Consider the following 19,120-nt stretch of genomic DNA (forward strand, 5'->3'; position numbering starts at 1 on the left):
GCCCTCTACCTAGCATGAATGCTCCAACAATGCCGATAGTATTTTTTGCTAAATTCTTCCTTAATAATATCTTTTTATCTATCTTTATCATCATCATTATTATTGAATATCACAATTCAGTATTTTGAATAAAAACTATGATCTCAATTCTTCATCAAACTCAACAATAAGGTAAGTGATGCCAGATTTAATGATGTAGCAAAACCTAATACTCCCTGCCATAGAAGACACCACAGCTTTAATGGGCAAATGCAAAGCCAAGCTTCAAGTTGGTTTCTTACACAACAGATACTGTATACACAACAACAAGGGTATTATTATGTCAACTTTATGGGAAGACTATAATTCCCACTTGTGATCACCCTTGCATGTCAAATTTATGTGTGTTTTTTTATTTTATATAAATTTACATTTTTCTCAAATTGTCCAATCTTGCTTGCAAGTCATCATCTATTCCACCTTCACTTGCAGCAGTGGCTTCAACTTGAGCAACCTTTTTGTTTGCCTCAGCACTTGGGACTGCAGTTGAAGGTGCCTTGACCAGCTGCAAACAACGAACAGATCAATAATGCTTATTTCTAAACATACAGAAGATGAATTCAGCTCTATAGGTTAAAGATCATGGTCGAGGAGACATTTTGGATGTACCTCTGAATTAATGTCGATTCCAATTTCATCGAGCACTTGGCTCACTAATTCTTCGGTTTCTTCCTCCTCCTCATCTCCTTCCAAAGCATCGTCAATGGCATCCCCCATGACCTCGCTCACCATTTCCATTTTCTCATTTTGCATTTCAAACTCTTGCATTATCCTCTGTAGTGCAGGTAGGTTCATCTGCTTGTTCATCTGTCCCATAGCTTTTGTAACACCCTTCATTGCTTCCCCCATTGCTTGTGTTGACTTCAGTGTCTGAAAAACCATAGCGGGCCCGTAATTATGCTAGTTTACTAAACTTGGAAGTAAGCTTGTCTACCCCTAGTGCAAAGTGTGTTACAAAATTTTGCAAGGGAATAAAATGTCAAATTAGATAATGAGTACCAGAAGTAGATAATGAATACCAGAAGGAATTTTTTATTGATCCTCAACAGAGGCCAACTGATAGGCACTCTCGAGTGAAGATATCCAAAGATTGCCAGTGTCATTGTGCTAATCCATTCCATACTTAATAAGAACATTCGTTGTTTGATTGTGGAGCTTTTGCACACTCAATTATATTGGTAATTGGAATGTTAGACCTAGGTTTAGCTAGCAATGCCCGATTTGTGTCATGGTTAAATAAGGCTAATGCAGAATTCAAACAATGCATGGAACACATGGCAAAGAAGTGTATCTCCCATTCATCAATCTAACAAGGAGCGTGCAAGATTACCATCCTCCCAATGAACTTAAATTCCAATGGCATAGATGTCCTTTATTTTGAATATACCGCACCAAACAAATTACCACAATTTACTGGGAGAAGAGGAACTTCAGTGCCAGCCATTTAGCTGCTAGGATTTTAACCAAGATTGTTCAAGACAAGCATGTTGATTAAGTGTTATGATTTCAGTTGGATTCCACTTAGTTGCTAAGATACAGATACAACAGTCTTTTTAAATAAATACATGTATCTAAATCTACTTTTGAAATTTGAAGAATTGCAATCTCCCTCGGTGTGCAACTAGTATTTAACTTAAAACTAAGAAAATCTATATGAACGCACACAAAACAACTTTTCAATTTCAATCATTAATCATTATCTGAATCTAACTACATGCTAAGAGTTACGTGCATGGCTTGGCTATCCAGTTTGTTGCCAACTATTTAAGTTTCAATAACAGTGGCCAACTGAAGACAATCATCTGCTATGTCATCCAACATTATGCCATCAAGAGAAACAACTATTAGTGAAGACTCACTTGTATCCCACAATACAATTTTCCAGAAGAAGGTAAACCATGTCCCAAGTGTGGCTGAAGGGTGAAGAGCTTTCATCTCATCACTCATGGTCTATTGCCAACCCAAATCCAAAAGGGAAAGTGGAATAATTGAGTGACAGTGAAGCATTAGATAAATAGAAAGAAAGTATATACTTTTTTATAAAAAAACAAAAATAGGAAGGCATAAATTAAAGGCAGGAACTGAGATGAAGATGAAAATAGACCATGAAAGGGATGTAGAATCTCATTACACAGTCCTAGAGTATGCTTCGGAGGGTCCTTCAGCTATACACTCGTACAGGTGGTTCTTGAGGGTGTGGATGGTTGTGGTAAGAGGTGGTGGAATGAACCATGGGATAGGAAAAGGAAGCACCTTTTGCACCAACTTCCAAAGAGAGGTTGAAAGGTTATAGAGTCAACTCCAAGAATGTCATATCAAAAAAGACAAGATCACAATGTGACTCTAAAGAACAGCAACGATGGTCTTTTTGGAGATAAAAATAGTCAGGAAAAATACATTTGATAAACTTGAGACAAATTGTACCGTCTAAGAAACATGGTTTGAACACATTTAATAACCCACCAAACTGCACCAGCTTAAAACTATGGTTTTTTGTGATAACCATTGGGGGGCTAAAAAAGCCTAGAAAACCAACAATACAAGGCAACTGGAAAGTAGTTAATGAATCTAACATTTTGAATTAAGGGATCTTGTTAGTCAACAACGTTGGAAGAAAGAGAGTAGTTATTTAGTATTTTACTGTTTATAGCAAGTTCACTGTAGGAAGCTACTCATCAATCACTCTGTGTGACTCAACAAAAAGAAGCAATAGCAAGGGCCCAATCTTCCTTGTCGCAATAGGTGGCTAGAGGACTCTTGCATAAAGGCATCACCAGGAGGCCGCTTAAAGTAGGCCTCACATGCAGAAGGATGCTCATGTGCAGATGTCAACAAAGATGATCACAAACACATCTGGTGTCACAAGGTTGTCGATAGGCATGGCAGTCATGAGTCAAGTCCTATGGTAATTGAGTGCATGCAGGAAGGGTGTTGCTTGTGTGCATCATGGTATCACACAGGTCTGGCAATCATGTGTCTGCAAGCATTGCACAACGAAGGACACGAGCTCAAGATTTAATTGGTGTGTGGAAATAGTCCTCACCAAGAACTGTAATAAATTGACGGCTCTGATTCTCATATCACAAGATGATTAATGGGGATTTCTTACTCTAGCTAATCCCCTCTAACCATATTTGTATTCATTACTTTTACAATTTACACCAAAATGAAATATTTACATTTAGGTGCCTAGCTATTTACAATTAGGTCTTTAAAAACTTTATATATATATATCTTCAACTAAGGTCAAAATACATGTTTATTCTAAGAGTTTTATATATATCTTCAATTAAGTCGAAATGAATGTTTATTCAAGTATTATTTGGAATTGGGTCTAACGACTTGAATTGGGTTCAATACGGTTTAAGATGTGCTGCATGGTGGAGATAGGGTTTTATTTAATTTTGATTGTGGGTTCAATAAGTAGCCAACCCACCTAGTGGGATAAGGTTTGGTTGTTGTGGTTGTTGTTGTTGTTGTTGTGGGTTCAGTAAGGCTCAACCTGGGCTTTTAGTTTGCATTAAATCATGCTTTTTCATTGAACTGGATTCAACTATGAACAGATAAACTATCCAGGAAACAAGATAAGGGAAGGATCCTGACGAGCAACTCCCCCCTTCATCTTCTTTTGCGTCTTCATCTTCTTTTACATCTGAATGAGATCAAAAGGGTGCAAGAGAGATCACACGATCAAATAATGAGTGACATAGAACACAACAATCAAATTACTTGAAGCTGCAGTGATAAAGTGGCACAACTAGAAGAGAGATATCTAACAAAAAGTTTACATATTGAATCGACCAGAGCATAATAAAGGGAAAAATAGAGCAGGAGAGATTGAGACAATAAGGAAGAATATTTGTTAACTCACTCTTCCTAAGGTGTAGAGTTCGTAACAATCACTACAAACTAAGACAAAGGATTTTAATGTCTGATAAAATGATACGTGATTGGCATCAAGTGGCACCACTAAAACAAATAATTTTTGTGTATTGACCTAGTTTCAAATTTAGTCCATGATCAAAATAATACATTTCGTTCATATTAACCTGCATGGACTGAGATTTACAAACATACAATGAATGCTTACTATAAATATGTTTAATTAATATTATTGTTTCTTAGAATTCTAAGTTTAATTACAAAACTAATTATACAACCCAACTTTTTTAATTAGTACATTTTTGATAAAATTAAATTCAGGCAAATAAAATTTAAATTTCTTTAATTTAGTATCATATTAATATATCCAATTTATTCTACCATATATCTATACATTTTTGAATGTACGGAGTATTTTACCAGATTCAGTATCCAGTGAAGATCAAAATACTTATCTGGAAAGGAATTCAGCATCTTCCACTTAATTGTTATGGTTCTGGGATTTTTCTGAAGATTTTTACATACCCAAATAGTACCAAATAATAAATGGATATTATTCATAGCATTTTCCTCATTGTGAGAAGTAATCGTGCTTAACTGAATGAATAGGTGGCAATAAAATTCAAAAGTTAAGTTACCTGGATTCTCAGTGATACACCTTGAAGTTGTGATTTAAGTGCATAAAACTTTGTGATCTGATGCCTTGTTCGAATAAGGTCCTTTGCCATGACCTTAACTGCTGCCTGTATAAGTAATTATCCAACAAAGATAAGCTATATCACAAGTCTCATACAGAAACAATATACAACAACAACCAAGTTTTATCCCACTAGGTGGGGTCGGCTAATATCATACAGAAACAATATGAATAATTTAAAACAATCATGTCTCAGGAATAGACAATAAACACAGATAACAAAAATAAGGTAGGAAGCAATAACAGTGAAAAGTAACAAAAATGTTGGCACAATTCACAGGGAAAAAATAAAATCAAAGGCTCAAAGAATGAAGCACATTGAACCCATCTTATCAAAATCAGACTATTCTTTTTCATCTTTCATATGACGTGAGATCGATGCAGATCAAGGGGAAATAGGCATATTGTTAACCAATACTAACATTTAAAGAGCCATTTTAGTATCAGTGAAGTTGTGTTTCACCATCCTAAGTCCTAACATGTTAGCCTAGTCACTAGATGCAGTCAGTCTCTAGAGTCGAGAGAGAGTTTGGCTCATATCTAACAAACAACTAATTCAAACTATTCCAAGAGCACTTCAGTATTCATCCAGCTCCTTTCTACTACTTCACCTGCTAGGAATAATTTGAGCATCCCATAGGTATGAGTTCTTAAATCTCAAAACAAACACCGTACATGAATAAAACTCCTAACAAGTCCCCCACCAAAATATATAGAGAAAACACTTAGAGAAAAAAAAATCAGTTTTATATAAGTTTTAATTTTCCACACTTTTCAAGTTTCTTAATTATGTTTATTTTTTATTTTTTTTTATAATGACACAAGGCAGAAGGGAAGAAAAATGTCTGATCAGTATCTTTAATTTTTCAATAATACATAAAAGGTCAATCCAATCATTCGAGCAAAAAAATTTATTGACTCTTAGAATAATCAAAGGGAAGATGAATCTGACTGAAGCTAGTTCATACGGTCTTCACAAAGGCAAAATACAACATTCTCACTAGAAGAGGAAACCAATTAGAAGAGTAGGACAAATGAAGAGATGACAAGTAAGAAATTGGGGAAGCAACAATTTAATGCTTTCATATTAATATTAAGTATATGGGTAATATCACATGTAATATGCATGCAATTGTACAATGCATCTAACGCATGCTTGGTGGGTGAGCCCATGCCATGTGAAAGTGGAATAGCAGTGTCCAGAGCACACACATATATATAGAAATAGTGGAAAGAAGAAAAATACCCACCCATTTTTGGTTTGCCGAGATAAGAGTCCTGTCTTACAAAGAATTCAGAGAGGTTGCAAGGTAAATTCCCTCTTTAAAAAAACATACACAATAAAACAAAAGAAAGTAGAAGTTTGTCGGTTTCTCTGATTGATCCTGACATTGTTAGGATATAGCAAATATCTTATCTTGGAGAAAAAACCCTACCTAAAGATGCCAATGGGTTATTACCAGGCATAATCAGACAATGAGCCTAGGGTACAAATAGGGAAAAACTTAGACAAAATTCATTAGGTTCCATTCAATCCAACTTGAAAATATAATATATTTTCTTCAACATAAATCTAGAGACATGTCAAGCCTATGATTTGAAAGTTGGTTCCTCCTTGAACTTTTTCTAGTTTGTTACTTTTTCAAGGGGCAAACAGCCACAACTAGAATCACTACAACCAACCACTTCAACTTGATGACCTGTGAAAACTCAATTTAAGCAGTTGAGATTAAATAAAAAAAATTAACATAAAGTGTTATAACATACAAACATGGATTGTAGTTTGCTAGAAGAAATTGATAAGGATTGATGAGTGATGACCCAGCTAGAACTGGGTGAATAAACAGCATTTACAAATATCTCACACAAATCACAAACTCAAGTAAATTGGTCAGCAATTTTGTGGGCGTGTGTGATCAATATATCGAAGTGTGAAATAATATAGCAGAAATAAGCAACAAGTCATGATGCTAACATAAAAAATAATTTGGTTCAAGCATTCACTCCCACATCTATGGCCCTTGGTGGTTCGGTGTGTCACCTCCGAATAGAATTCACTATCGTGTTTCTTAACCAAGGAAATAAAGCAAGCCTACACAAATTTAGGACAAGACCTCACGCCGAGGATAAACCCTCATGAACTAAAAAGCTCAACTCAAACTAATCATATTTCAAATCTGAGGATGAAACATAGACCAAACAAATGGGATTTCAACTAAGGATGAAGCCTCATGAGGATGAAAGCTTAACCCAACAAAGGAATTCCAAAATTCCTCACATCTAACCAAAATAAATAAAAAACTAACTCCTAAGTGAATGCGATATTATTAAGAGAGCTTCAAACACAAAGATGAATCCTTAATTTAACCTTCCAAAGCACTTGGTGATCCTTTGGCACTCTAACAATGATAGAAGAGTGATAGAAGTATTTTAGTGTGAGCTCCTGTTCTAAAAGAACCACCAAATCCATTTGAAACTCAACCTCAACAGTCATATTCTAGCACTCTGGGTCAACCTACCAAAATTCTTAGGTCAACCTAACTTTGGATTTTTTGACTGTAAGGATCAGTGTTCAAATCACTCTAGGTCAACCAACCAAAACTGTTAGGTCAACCTAACTTTGGATTTTTTGACAGTAAGGATCAATGTTCAAATCTTAGGTCAACCTTCAGCTACCTTAGGTTGACCTAGCAAAAAGGCCAGGTCGACCTAATTTAAGTTCTGTAAGTTATCTTCCTATATCTGCCCTCCTAGCTTGACTCACCCAAAAGGCTAAGTCAACCTACCTTGAAAAATAGTGACTTTCAAGCAAACTGCAAACTAACATTTGACCTAACAAAAGTACAACTAGCTCTTGGAAAATGTCAATGGAGGACCTACAAATGAAATTGTGTCGACCTAACTTCATACTAGGCACCTGGTAATGACACCTAATTCCTAGGCCACTAATAATTAAGCACTAAGTCTAAGATGAAATCCCTAAATAACACTACCTACCTATAAGTTAAATCCTATCATTATAATGTTCCTAGCTAGAACAAACCCAAAAGATTACAACTCAAACACAAAAGCCTTTGGATCTAATATCCAAGTTTAATGATCATACTCAAGGTTGAAGCTCCACGAAGCTTTAGACTCAATCCATTAAACTCATCAACCAAGATTGACTCAATCAATTAAACTCATCAACCAAGCTTGTTTCTGAATCTCCTCAAGCAACTCGAGTAGTCTTGCACATTCATGCATAATTCATCAAATGCAAATGTGTAACTTAAAGTGTTTGACAAACATCAACACACCATGGCTAAGCACTAACCACAGGGAAAGAACTAATTCCCCAATCAAAATGTACTACGCTTAGGCATCTAACTTGCCAATGGCCTTGTATCATGTCAAGTTGTGGATTTAGAATGCTTGAGCAATAGTAAGTAGTAAGGTGGAGCAAAAGATTAAAGCCACTTTCCTTTTTTCATTCACGTTTTAAAGTAATTCATTCATATGCTAGTAATTTTTGCCTCCACCTACCCTTAGGTTCTGAATCCACCCTGTATGTCGAGCCGGAATTCGAAGCATAGATATAAAGGGGAAATAATTTGATAATACTAAAACAAACAAGAAAGAACAATATTCAAACTTAATCGCAGGGTGATTACATATACTAAACATCAACTATTTGCAGAACATAGATATATACCATCTGCCCTTGCTTAGCAGTCTTCTTTATCTCCACGATGAGCTTTTTCTCCTGTGCTTGCAGACCCTGTCTCTCCCTTTCTATCTCCCGAATTGACTTATCGAGCATTCTCTTGTTTTCTCTCAGCAGCTCTGCAACAAAAATTAGCACCCATGAGGCCCAGAATTCTTGCAACTTTCCTTAGAGCGAAGGAATATATCTAATAACTAGAATAAAATCAAGCTGTCGCATGAGAAAATATCTCAAAACCCTAAAACGTAACTAAGCGATATTGAAAGAAAAAAAAAGCATTCCTTTGCAGCGATAATCAATCAAGGTTAGATTACAGCGTAATATCGGATCCATGTAGTAGACATAGCGAAATTAAGTAGAAACTGCAATCGCGAAGAATACCTGCCGGAGTTTTCCTCTTCCCGAAAATAAAACTCATGGTGAGAGAAAGATCGATTGATCGATGCAAAAACTTTGCTGCTCTTCCTCTGACCTCAAATTCTATTGAGAAAATCGGCGCACGAATTGAAGGAAAAACAATAAAAAAAGAGGAAACTTTTTGGTTGTCTTCACCCTTTTGCTTCGATCTGAAGGAGAGATCGAAGCCGACGACGCGGATGGGAGAGGATTCGTTGTCGACGCTATATCTTATAAATATATTATTTTGTATACTCATTTATTTAAATTTGTTATTTTATAAATATTTAATTATGATAGGCCGAAAATTAAAAGTACGTATGTTTAATTTTTTTAAAAAATAATATTTTATTTTTATTCTAAAAAATATACTTATTAAAACAATTGAATTCGCATTTTGTAATATACTTTTTAATAGTTTTACATATCAATTTTTTATCTATTTTAAAAAATATTAATTTATTATAATCTACTTACACATTAACCTCCATGCCCTTATTTATTATAAAAATTAATTTTTTTAAACACACAATTACCGTTAAATTCACGTACAAATTCACTAACTATGTTAACCTGGATCTAGAGTGATAACTCAAAGAGTTCCGAGGATCGAGAAAATTCTTTAGGATGTTTTTTTAATTGGTAGGAAGGGGTGAATTATTTTATACAATAAAATAATAAATATTTTTTAAAACTATCATACTTTAAATAATTATGCATTTAAAGAAATAATAGAAATAAAAAGAGTACAAGATAAACAATTTATTTGGTTTATAATCGGAAGATTGTTATTCTAAAAAAAGTTGACTCACTATGAAAATATCCTTTTCAAACAAAATGTCGAGGGCGGAAAAATCTCGTACACGAAAATAAAGCTCATAAATGAAAAACGGAATAGATTTCAAAGAAGAGTATCTTATTTGAAATGGAGAACTTTATTTATAGCTGACCGTTTGTTGACGTGGCACGATCCGGGCATCCAAACCCTCTCCAGGCACCTCTAGCATGGCAAAACTCTATCTCCACATGACAGCTACTGAGCGGCCAAGTAATAAGGCTTTATCCATCTTCAGGCGCTCAGTCCATTGTTGACATGGACCCAAAAGTTGATCTGCAACGTCGAGACGCCCTTTTGAGCAACCTGGTGGTTCGGGCGCTCGGATTAGTTAGCTTTGGCTGATTAGTCCGACACCTTCTTCAGTGGCTTAGGTGATCTCGGCCAATCAAAATTAAGCTTACTCGAACCTATTTTCCGACCTTCTCCTCAAGCAATCTTCCACTCCAGCTTCTCGTCCTTCGGAAACGTCGCATGCTCCCTTCTCATCCGTCAGTGTATTCTTCCACAACACCTCATCCCTCGGACGCATGGAGCCCTTTGATTTTTTCCTGTGTCATCCTTCTCGCTGGCTACTTCTTTCGCTCTACTTCTTATGCTCCTAAGTTCCTAAACATTTAGACACAAGAATCAAAACATAACAGAACCTAAGCTGACTTGGTTGATCACATTAAAACTATCAGGGGTACTTACAATTCCTTTCTTTTTATGTGATCAACCCAAGTTAAGTTAGAATAAAATAAAACAAAAAACAGTAAAATAACAGGTAAATAATTTACAATTAATAATCATATTATGCAATATAAAAAAATACCCCTAGACTTAATATCATATTCTTCCTCTTTGATCATATTAAAAATAGGAGTATTATATGAAAATAACTTTGAAATAAATTCTAATGGATAAAAAAAAATAATGACTAAAGTTTAGAAAAATTATGCAATTTAAATTTTAAAAATATGAATGTTTGTGACTTAAAAACCAAGTTTGAAAGAAATAATTTTAATAATATTGTCCGTATTTAAAAAATTATGAAAAATTTTATAATGGTTAAACAAATATATTAAAATAGTGATAAAATTTTTTAAAAAATAAAATTAATATAAGTAGAAAAAAAATATTTTCTACTGAAAAATATATATCTAAAAAATACCTAAAAATAGTTTCTAAGCTCAAAAATTATAAAAATAATTTCTGAGAATGTCAAATAGTAAGTATGCTTGTAAAAAAAAATAAAGTTTCAAAAATTTAATGTTTGTGAATTTTTAATATTAAAAATTAATATTTTGATAACAAAAATTCATAGAAAATTTAATAACGGTGAAATTTTTTAAAAAATATTCTATTTGATAGAGAACATGATATTTTATCACATAAAAATAAATTTTTAAAAAAATACTCCTCGAAATAATTTTAAATTGAAAAATCCAATTTTTGTTAAAAAAATCATAAAAAATAATACAACAATAAAAAAATTTTAAAATTTTTTTCTATAGCTAAGTGATGAAATCTTCTTTATCATAAAAATTAAGATCTAATTAATTTCAAAATTAAATTATTCAAAACAATTTATTTAAAAATATTAGATAATTTTAAGAAAAAAAATAAATTAAATTAAAAATAAAATATGCATTAAAATTTTAATCTAAACATGATTTTGGAACCAATATAGGTTCCTTTCTACTTGATTAACCAAATACATTTTAGAAATAACTTTTTATGATAATTTTCTAATTTGACCCTTATAATATCTAAAATATCAATTTAATTCTTGATAATTCCTACAATTTGAAGTATCAAAATTCAAACATACAAAAAATTTCAAATTTTTTATTTGTTCTTTTAATTTTTTATTTTCTATTTGTTTTTTTAATTTTTTATTTTTTATTTTCATTTTGCCGAAATCTTCTACTCAACAAAATTTTACTAAAGTTTCTTTTACCTCTTTGTTTTCCTTTAATAATCTTTTATTATCATTTTCAAGTTGATAGGAATTTTTAGATAGTATTTTAATAAATTTGTATAACTAGTTAGAAGGTACAGACTGTACCTGACTTACTTTGTCGATTTTGTTATATGATGCTTCCCCTGTAGTGATGTCTCCCTTTAACGTTGCTCCCCCTTCATCGATGCTCTCACTACAAAAAAAATAGGTCTTTAGGTGTGGTTTTAACAAACTATAAAAGTGGTTTTCAACCGATCCTAAAGCTTTTGAATCGGTTACTTCATTGATCCAATAGCTTGCGCTCCTAGCATCAATGACATTGGTTATAGCAACCGATGGTGAAAACAGAACAATCGTTGTTGATGTCTCTATAGAAATGGTTATTAACCGCCTTAATAGGTTGTAATACCAGCGGCCCTTAACCTATCCAAATGTGGTTTGATGCGGCTGCTAACTGCACTTGTTAACTACTACAAATGCGATTAATGACCATTTCTGTTGGTATGTAGTAGAAGCGATTATTAAATCGATTCTGAAGTTAAATAGTGTTGTAAAATACCGGAAAAAATAGGGAATATTAATAAGGGAATTTTTTCGAAATTTATGGAAATTTTTCGGGAATTTTTCGGAGCTCGTACGAATGAGTTGACGGGGATAAAAACGGGGTCCGGAAAAGCCTGTTTAGGCTACCCCATTTAAATGAGGAAAAGTTGAATTTCTAAATTCCTTTTTCTTTATTTATTTTTCTTTTCTTTTCTTTGTGTCGCCGTTTCCTCATTTCTTCTCCCCGACGCCGATCGCGCGCCTTCTTCCCTTGCCCTAACCACCATTCGGCGGTTTCCTTCCCCTTCTCTACTTCTCCCCTCGAGCCGAAGCAGCGTGCCCTAGCCAGTCCCAGTTTTCTTCTCCCTGCTGCCGAAGCCCTAGCATCGCCGGAAGTTTGATCTCTGCCACTAACGCCGGCCATCTCCTCACCTCTTCTCTGTCTCGGTGCCCTAGCCGCCGGCGACGCACCAAGCCACCCCGATCATCTTCCTCGCCTCTGCCGACAGCCGCCCTCACGGAGTGATTCCGACGCCGCCGTCTTGCGCCGAGCAGCAGTGTCGCTGGCTACTCCTCCGAGGAGTGCCCTAGGTGCCGACGCCGCACCTCTGTGCCAGCACCCGAGCCCCAGTGCCGTCGCTGTGCCCTAGCGAGCCCGACGCCACTCCTTGTCACTGCCGCTGCACACTTTGCCCCAGTGCCGAACTGACCCTTTCTTCTTTCCTAGCCGAGCCTCACATTGGCGTGAGTTGCTGCCCTGGATTCTACCGAGCTTTGGCTTTAGGGTAAGCTGTTGGTTTAGAACTGTGGAGGTAAGGTTAGGGTTTAATTCACAGAGGTGGATGTATTGACTACAAATTTTGGGTGTTTGATGTGTAGGTCGGTGGCTCATTCTAGCTACGACCACGGTTCCAGAAACAGGTGTTCCATCGACAAATTAACGACGAAGAATACGAATTTGGGTGAGTTTGGATTGAGGTAAATGCCTTGTTGCGCGTATAATTGGTTTAGGTTTGAATTATTAATCTAATGGGCTGATTAGGGATTAGATAACTAACCCTAATTAACTGTTGGGTTTAATTAAGGTAGGTTGAGGGTTTATGACTAGGGTTTTACCCTAAATTGGTCCTAGGGATTTTATTTAGCTGTTCATATGAAGTTAGCTAAATAAAATATAATTGTATTGGTGACACAGGACTTTGACGCGAGACGAGTATCTTGACGTCGGACTTGGACGATTGGATTTTTTCTATTGGAGGCGGGTACTTTTGACTTATGTCATTTGATATGCTTAGTAATTAAATTAACATGTTGCATTAATTGTGTTTCTTATCTGTTTCGGTTAATTACTACCCAAATCTTACATGCTTGATTGATTGATTGATTTTGCATCTCAGGTATATTTTACCTGTTTATACATGCTTATAGGGGTAGTGATATGCCATGCTTGACCATGTTCAGGACCTAGGTTTTATACCTTCTGTATACCTTTGGATTGTTTTGGATTCGTTGACCTATGATGCATTTTTATATATATGTGGATTAGGTCAGGATATTCTTGTGGTTAGTGCCATGCACTATTTGCATGATTGCATGCTGAGCGATAGTCCGCTCCATTATTGTTGAGCACATCGCCAGTTACATGGATCTGCACACACCACCACTCATGGGTTAGTGGTCGATTCAGGCTGAGTGTGTTGCAGCAGGGACTCTGTTAGGCACCGTTGGCCCGCTCATGGGTAGTGTGACCCAACGTGTTATCCGGCAGGGATTCCTCCCCGTCATCGTGTACCGGGAGTTGAGAGCATTGCGCTCCCCCATTTATGATTTGGGGTAGGAGGATAGGTGTACTCCGACAGCATCCCGTCCACTCGGTCACTCATCAGGAGTAGTGACGACAGAGTGCACGGTTGTCACAGCCCTACCCACTCGGCCTCACTTTTGTATGAGATGATCGACTGGCGTCAGGGGTGACCAGGACGCATCATTGGCATCATATGCATGATGCATTTATTGCTTGTGTTTGTGTTTGCTGCATTTATATGCTGCATATTGTTTGGATACCTATGTTTGACATGCATACAGGATTTTCCTTATCTCTCGGACTGTTTGACCTTATACTCAGGACCTGGTTAGTACAGTATTCTCTTTTTATTTCAGATGCATTCTTATCTATCTTATCAGGAGACTGCACGCATGATTAGTGCTAGATGTTGTTTCTTTACTTTGCATATCAACTGTACCTGCTGAGTGTTGGACTCACCCCGCCTCCATTGTTGATATTTTCAGGTTGATGCTGTCAGGAGGGAGTTCCAGTCGCTAGTCCTCACTGCACGTAGTGCTGGTCCTGACCTCCAGGATATGTTTGGTTTTCTTTGGTTTCTTTCTGTTCTAGACTGTTTGAACTCGTTATGTTATGGATTTATTTGCTTATGGACATGATATAGATTTTATTATATCGATGGATTTGGATTTGGTTTTTATTCTACTACATGCCTGCCTGGATGGCAGAAGAGGTGAGTTCGTCGGTTTTGAGCTTTACGAGTGTAGTTGAGTAGGGTGGTTTTTGAGTCAGAGTATTATTACTGCGTGGTTGTGTCAGCCAGAGGCTGAATATATATATATTATTGTTATGATTCCAGCCGCCTGTGGCTGAGTATTTAGTGCTTGTAGAAAATTTTTGATTGTCCGCCGTACAGGGGAGATGCTGCCGAAATTTTCTCGGACAGAGACTCTTCTGGGGGCGTGACAATTTAGTAGTATCAGAGCACAGTTATACGATCTTTTGTTTTCATATTTTGGATGTTTGGGATAACCTGATACCAATTTATTTACTTGGTATCAAAGCGCCAAGTTTGGCGATACTTGTTGGATTTTTGTATTATGGATTTTCGGGATTTATCTGATACCAATTTATTTGGTATAAGAGCGGGTTATGATACCTGCTTTTGGTGTTCTGGAGATTTATCGGATACCTGTTGTTGGTATTCTGGATATTTGGGTTAGCCAGGTTTGCGAGTCAAACTGGGCATTATCGGATTTTCGATAGGGTTATGTTTCGGATTTCCGTTTCGGATTTATTTGGATTTCCGGCGATATGTACGTTCGGAATTTTGAGGTCAAATTTGGGGACTGGACAGCCGGAACATCTCCAGACGGCAAATAGGTATGTTGTTATTTTATGTTGGTTATATTGGTATTGATATCTGTAATTTAATTTAACAGATATGAGACGATCTACTCGTATTGCTGCGAGACGTGGTGCTGGACGACCACGTGCGAGGACCACGAGATGCCCATTGTTAGTGAGCCTGTCAGTCAGGGACAGACTCAGGATGCAGCGGGAGCATCGGGCTCTCAAATCCCGATAGCTCCTGTAGAGATACCTACTTTGGCCACAGCGGTATCCACGCCTACCACATTTACACCATCAGGTACCATCGGTGTGCACGACATCTGCTCGTAGCAAGACCTCACGGGCGTGCCACCACCACTTGGATCTACAGTGTATCCTATACCAGTGGCACATGTACCCCCAGTGCCTACAGTAGCAGCAGCTGCTCCACATCCGGTACCTTTTCCTACCGTACCTCCAGTTGCCACTACTTTTGTTCCCCAGACAGTACCACCGACGGCTTATGCTCCGGTATATACAGAAGACCGGAGTTCCTCCTCCGGTTTATTCCACGGTACCACCTGTAGTATCCCTGCAGCCGTCCCGACACAGCTCACTGATATTGTCGCTGCACGAGCTAGGATTCCAGCACTGGCCGAGTCGATGAAGACTCGTTTCACTCTTTTCCGCGGAGATCTCGATCCGAGTATGGCTCTGTCATGGATAGAGACTATGGAGCAGACTTTCTTCTATATGGCTTGCTCCGAGTGGGAGAAAGCAGAGCTGGCTGCTTACCATTTACGGGATGAAGCTAATGCCTAGTGGGTTACTCAGCGTTCTATTATTGGTGAGCGCAACGTCACATGGACCAGGTTCAGAGAGGCTTTTGAGAGCCGTTTCTTTCCACTGTCCTATCAGATGTCTCGCCGACAGGATTTTATGAGTCTGAGGCAGAATAATCGCTCAGTGACCGAGTATAATACTGAATTCCTCCGGTTGGCTCAGTTTTGTCCAGAGTTAGTTGCGGAGGACAGAACTCGCATGATGCAGTTTATTGGATGGTTATCTGCATGTACAGCTTGCCGGATTAGGGATTTCATCTTACTCGATGCATTGAATCGAGCTTTGATGATAGAGTTAGCTCGGCGACGGCATATCCGGACGGAAAAAGCATCGGTGGACTTGAGGTGTCCAGCGAACCTGACGGCCTCGAGTAGTCAGGCAGTCGAGGCGGTACTTAGGCGTCTCGTAGGCCTCGAAATCAGGCGGTCTTCTTGAGGGCGTTCCGGTTTCTCAGAAGCAACCACCTTCCGGTGATACTCATTGTTTCGAGATGTGGATCGAGATCACCTCACCCGGCTTGCTCTCGGGACGGTTTGCTTTTATTTCAAGCTGGGGCACCAGAGCCGAGATTGTCGGTGAAGGCTCAGACACGGCTTCGGAGGGTCAGTCGAGGGGCAGTCTAGTCGATCGAGGCATATCGAGGAGGCGGAAAACCTAATCTTCACGTCGTGAGGCACTCCCTCCGCAGCAAGATTTGGCATGCTTGGACAGAGTACTCGGTACAGCACCCCAGTTTTGAGACCTTATTATCCGACTCGGGGCGATGTCGACTCGATTCGGCCACCGATGTCAGGTCACCATCCACTCGGTCTTATTTGGCACATAGTCGGTGCAAGATTACCACCTCCTCCTCCCGGTCGTGTTCATGCTATTACGGAGAGGATGCTCGGGCCGACGGATCCATTTTCCGCGGTACGATTTCCATTTATGCATTTTCTGCTGATATTTTGATTGATACTGGTAGTTCGCACTCTTTTATATCCCGTACCTTTATGCGGGAGATTGGTAGATTACCTACTGTTAGGTTGCGGCGATTGACTGTCTCCCTACCGTCCGGTGATACTTTAGACGTCACCCAGGAGATCAGAGGTTGCCCGTTAGACTTTGGCAACATGATACTTACGGTAGATCTTCTAGTATTGGAGATGGTCGAGTTTGATATCATTCTTGGTATGGATTGGCTATCAGTATATCATGCTACCGTTGATTGCCAGACGAGGGTGGTCACCTTTCGGCCTCCGAACCAACCCTCGTGGAGTTTCACTGGCATCAGAGACGACGGTATCTCGATTATTTCGGCGATTCAGGCGCAGAAGCTGCTGTCTCACGGCTGTCATGGTTTTCTGTTGTCGTTGATCAGTACTGAGGACAGTAGTAGTTCGCAGCTCTCCGACGTTCCTGTTGTCCGGGAATACCCAGATGTATTTCCAGAGGAGCTGCCAGGTTTGCCTCCCAGAAGGCCAGTGGAGTTCGCTATTGAGCTGATTCTGGGAACCGCACCGACATCGAAAGATCCGTATCGTATGGCACCAAAAGAGTTGAACGAGCTGAAGGTTCAACTCCAGGAGCTTTTAGACAGGGGATTCATTCGCCCTAGTGTTTCACCATGGGGTTCTCCAGTTCTATTTGTCAAGAAGAAAGACGGCACCATGAGGTTATGTATTGACTACAGGCAGCTGAATTCAGTGACCGTCAGAAATAAATATCCATTACCACGGATTGAGGATTTGTTTGATCAGCTCAGAGGTACTTCAGTGTATTCTAAGATTGATCTGCGATCCGGATATCATCAGTTGAGAGTCAGAGATTCTGATATCCAGAAGACAACTTTCCGTACCAGATACGGTCATTATGAGTTTTTGGTAATGCCATTTGGGCTTACCAATGCTCCAGCGGTGTTTATGGATTTGATGAACCGCATCTTTCTGGAGTATCTGGATCAGTTTGTTATCGTTTTCATTGATGACATATTGGTCTACTCTCGTTCAGAGGAGGAGCATGCACAGCATCTTCGCACAGTCTTGGAGATTCTTCGACGACATCAGCTGTACGCGAAGTTCAACAAGTGTGCATTCTGGCTATCCTCAGTCGGTTTTCTGGGACACGTGGTTTCTAGCAGAGGTATTTCAGTTGATCCTCAGAAGATCGAGGCTGTCACCGGTTGGGAGCAGCCGAAGTCAGTTCAGGAGATCCGCAGTTTTACCGACGTTTTGTCGAGGGCTTCTCGCGTATTGCTATGCCACTGACACGTCTTACCCGGAAAGGCGTGAAGTTCATATGGTCCGAGGATTGCGAGACCAGCTTCCAGGAGCTGAAGCGGAGATTAGTGTCGGCTCCAGTTTTGGTTTTACCTTCTGGAGAGGATGGATTTGTACTTTACACCGACGCGTCTCTACAGGGTTTGGGCGCTGTTCTGATGCAGCACGGCAGGGTAGTCTCTTATGCTTCTCGTCAGCTGAAGGAGCATGAGAAGAACTACCCAGTTCATGACTTGGAGTTAGCTGCCATCATCTTTGCTCTGAAGCTTTGGCATCATCATTTATACGGTATCACATTTGAGATTCTCACTGATCATAAGAGTCTCAAATATATTTTCACTCAGAAGGAGCTTAATCTCCGACAGAGGAGATGGATGGAGTTCCTGAAGGACTACGATTGTACCATTAGCTACCACCCGGGGAAAGCTAATGTGGTTGCAGATGCACTCAGCAGGAAGTCCAGAGGGACTTTAGCTTGCCACCGGATTTCGGTTACGGATTTGATTCAGAGTTTTTCTGAGTTAGACCTGGAGGAGCAGGGACCGACAGAGCAGGGTATTCTTGTTACCATGGTTGCTCAGTCGTCGATCAGGACGAGGATCCGAGAGGCCCAGGCTGGTGATCAGCATTTGCAGTTTATTAGCAGTCAGATAGCTTTACACGAGACGAGGAGGGCATTATATTCTTCCAAGGCAGATTATGCGTACCTCAGTCTCATCCGGTCTTACAGGAGCTACTTCAGGAGGCACACCGTTCTCGATTTGCGATCCATCCAAGCGGGACCCGTATGTATCGAGACTTGAGGCGTTCCTATTGGTGGAATGGCATGAAGAAAGACATCGCGGATTTCGTAGCTAGATG

The 19,120-nt window shown here is 38.7% G+C and overlaps 1 protein-coding gene across 1 annotated transcript; it reads right to left on the minus strand.

Annotated features, from left to right (window-relative positions):
• Window positions 1–237: 237 nt before the first annotated feature.
• Window positions 238–8,942, minus strand: LOC121981499 (vacuolar protein sorting-associated protein 2 homolog 1). Its single transcript, XM_042534059.1, has 5 exons — window positions 8,706–8,942; window positions 8,313–8,443; window positions 4,560–4,664; window positions 649–909; window positions 238–544 (listed from the first exon to the last, which is right to left on the minus strand). The coding sequence occupies exons 1-5, from the start codon at window positions 8,740–8,742 to the stop codon at window positions 407–409; spliced, it is 672 nt and encodes a 223-aa protein (XP_042389993.1). The 5' UTR covers window positions 8,743–8,942; the 3' UTR covers window positions 238–406.
• Between the last annotated feature and the right edge of the window lie 10,178 nt (window positions 8,943–19,120).

This window comes from Zingiber officinale, chromosome 5A, assembly GCF_018446385.1.
Source record: "Zingiber officinale cultivar Zhangliang chromosome 5A, Zo_v1.1, whole genome shotgun sequence".
NCBI classification, from domain to species: Eukaryota; Viridiplantae; Streptophyta; class Magnoliopsida; order Zingiberales; family Zingiberaceae; genus Zingiber; species Zingiber officinale.

What these genes read in the sequence shown, in the direction of transcription:
- LOC121981499 (XM_042534059.1), bottom strand. Translation starts at nt 8,742, where the DNA reads ATGAGTTTTATTTTCGGGAAGAGGAAAACTCCGGCAG. An exon ending in CTGCTAAGCAAGGGCAGATG is followed by an intron (nt 4,665 to 8,312) that starts GTATATATCTAT and finishes TTACTTATACAG; the next exon opens with GCAGCAGTTAAGGTCATGGC. An exon ending in GAATCGACATTAATTCAGAG is followed by an intron (nt 545 to 648) that starts GTACATCCAAAA and finishes CGTTGTTTGCAG; the next exon opens with CTGGTCAAGGCACCTTCAAC.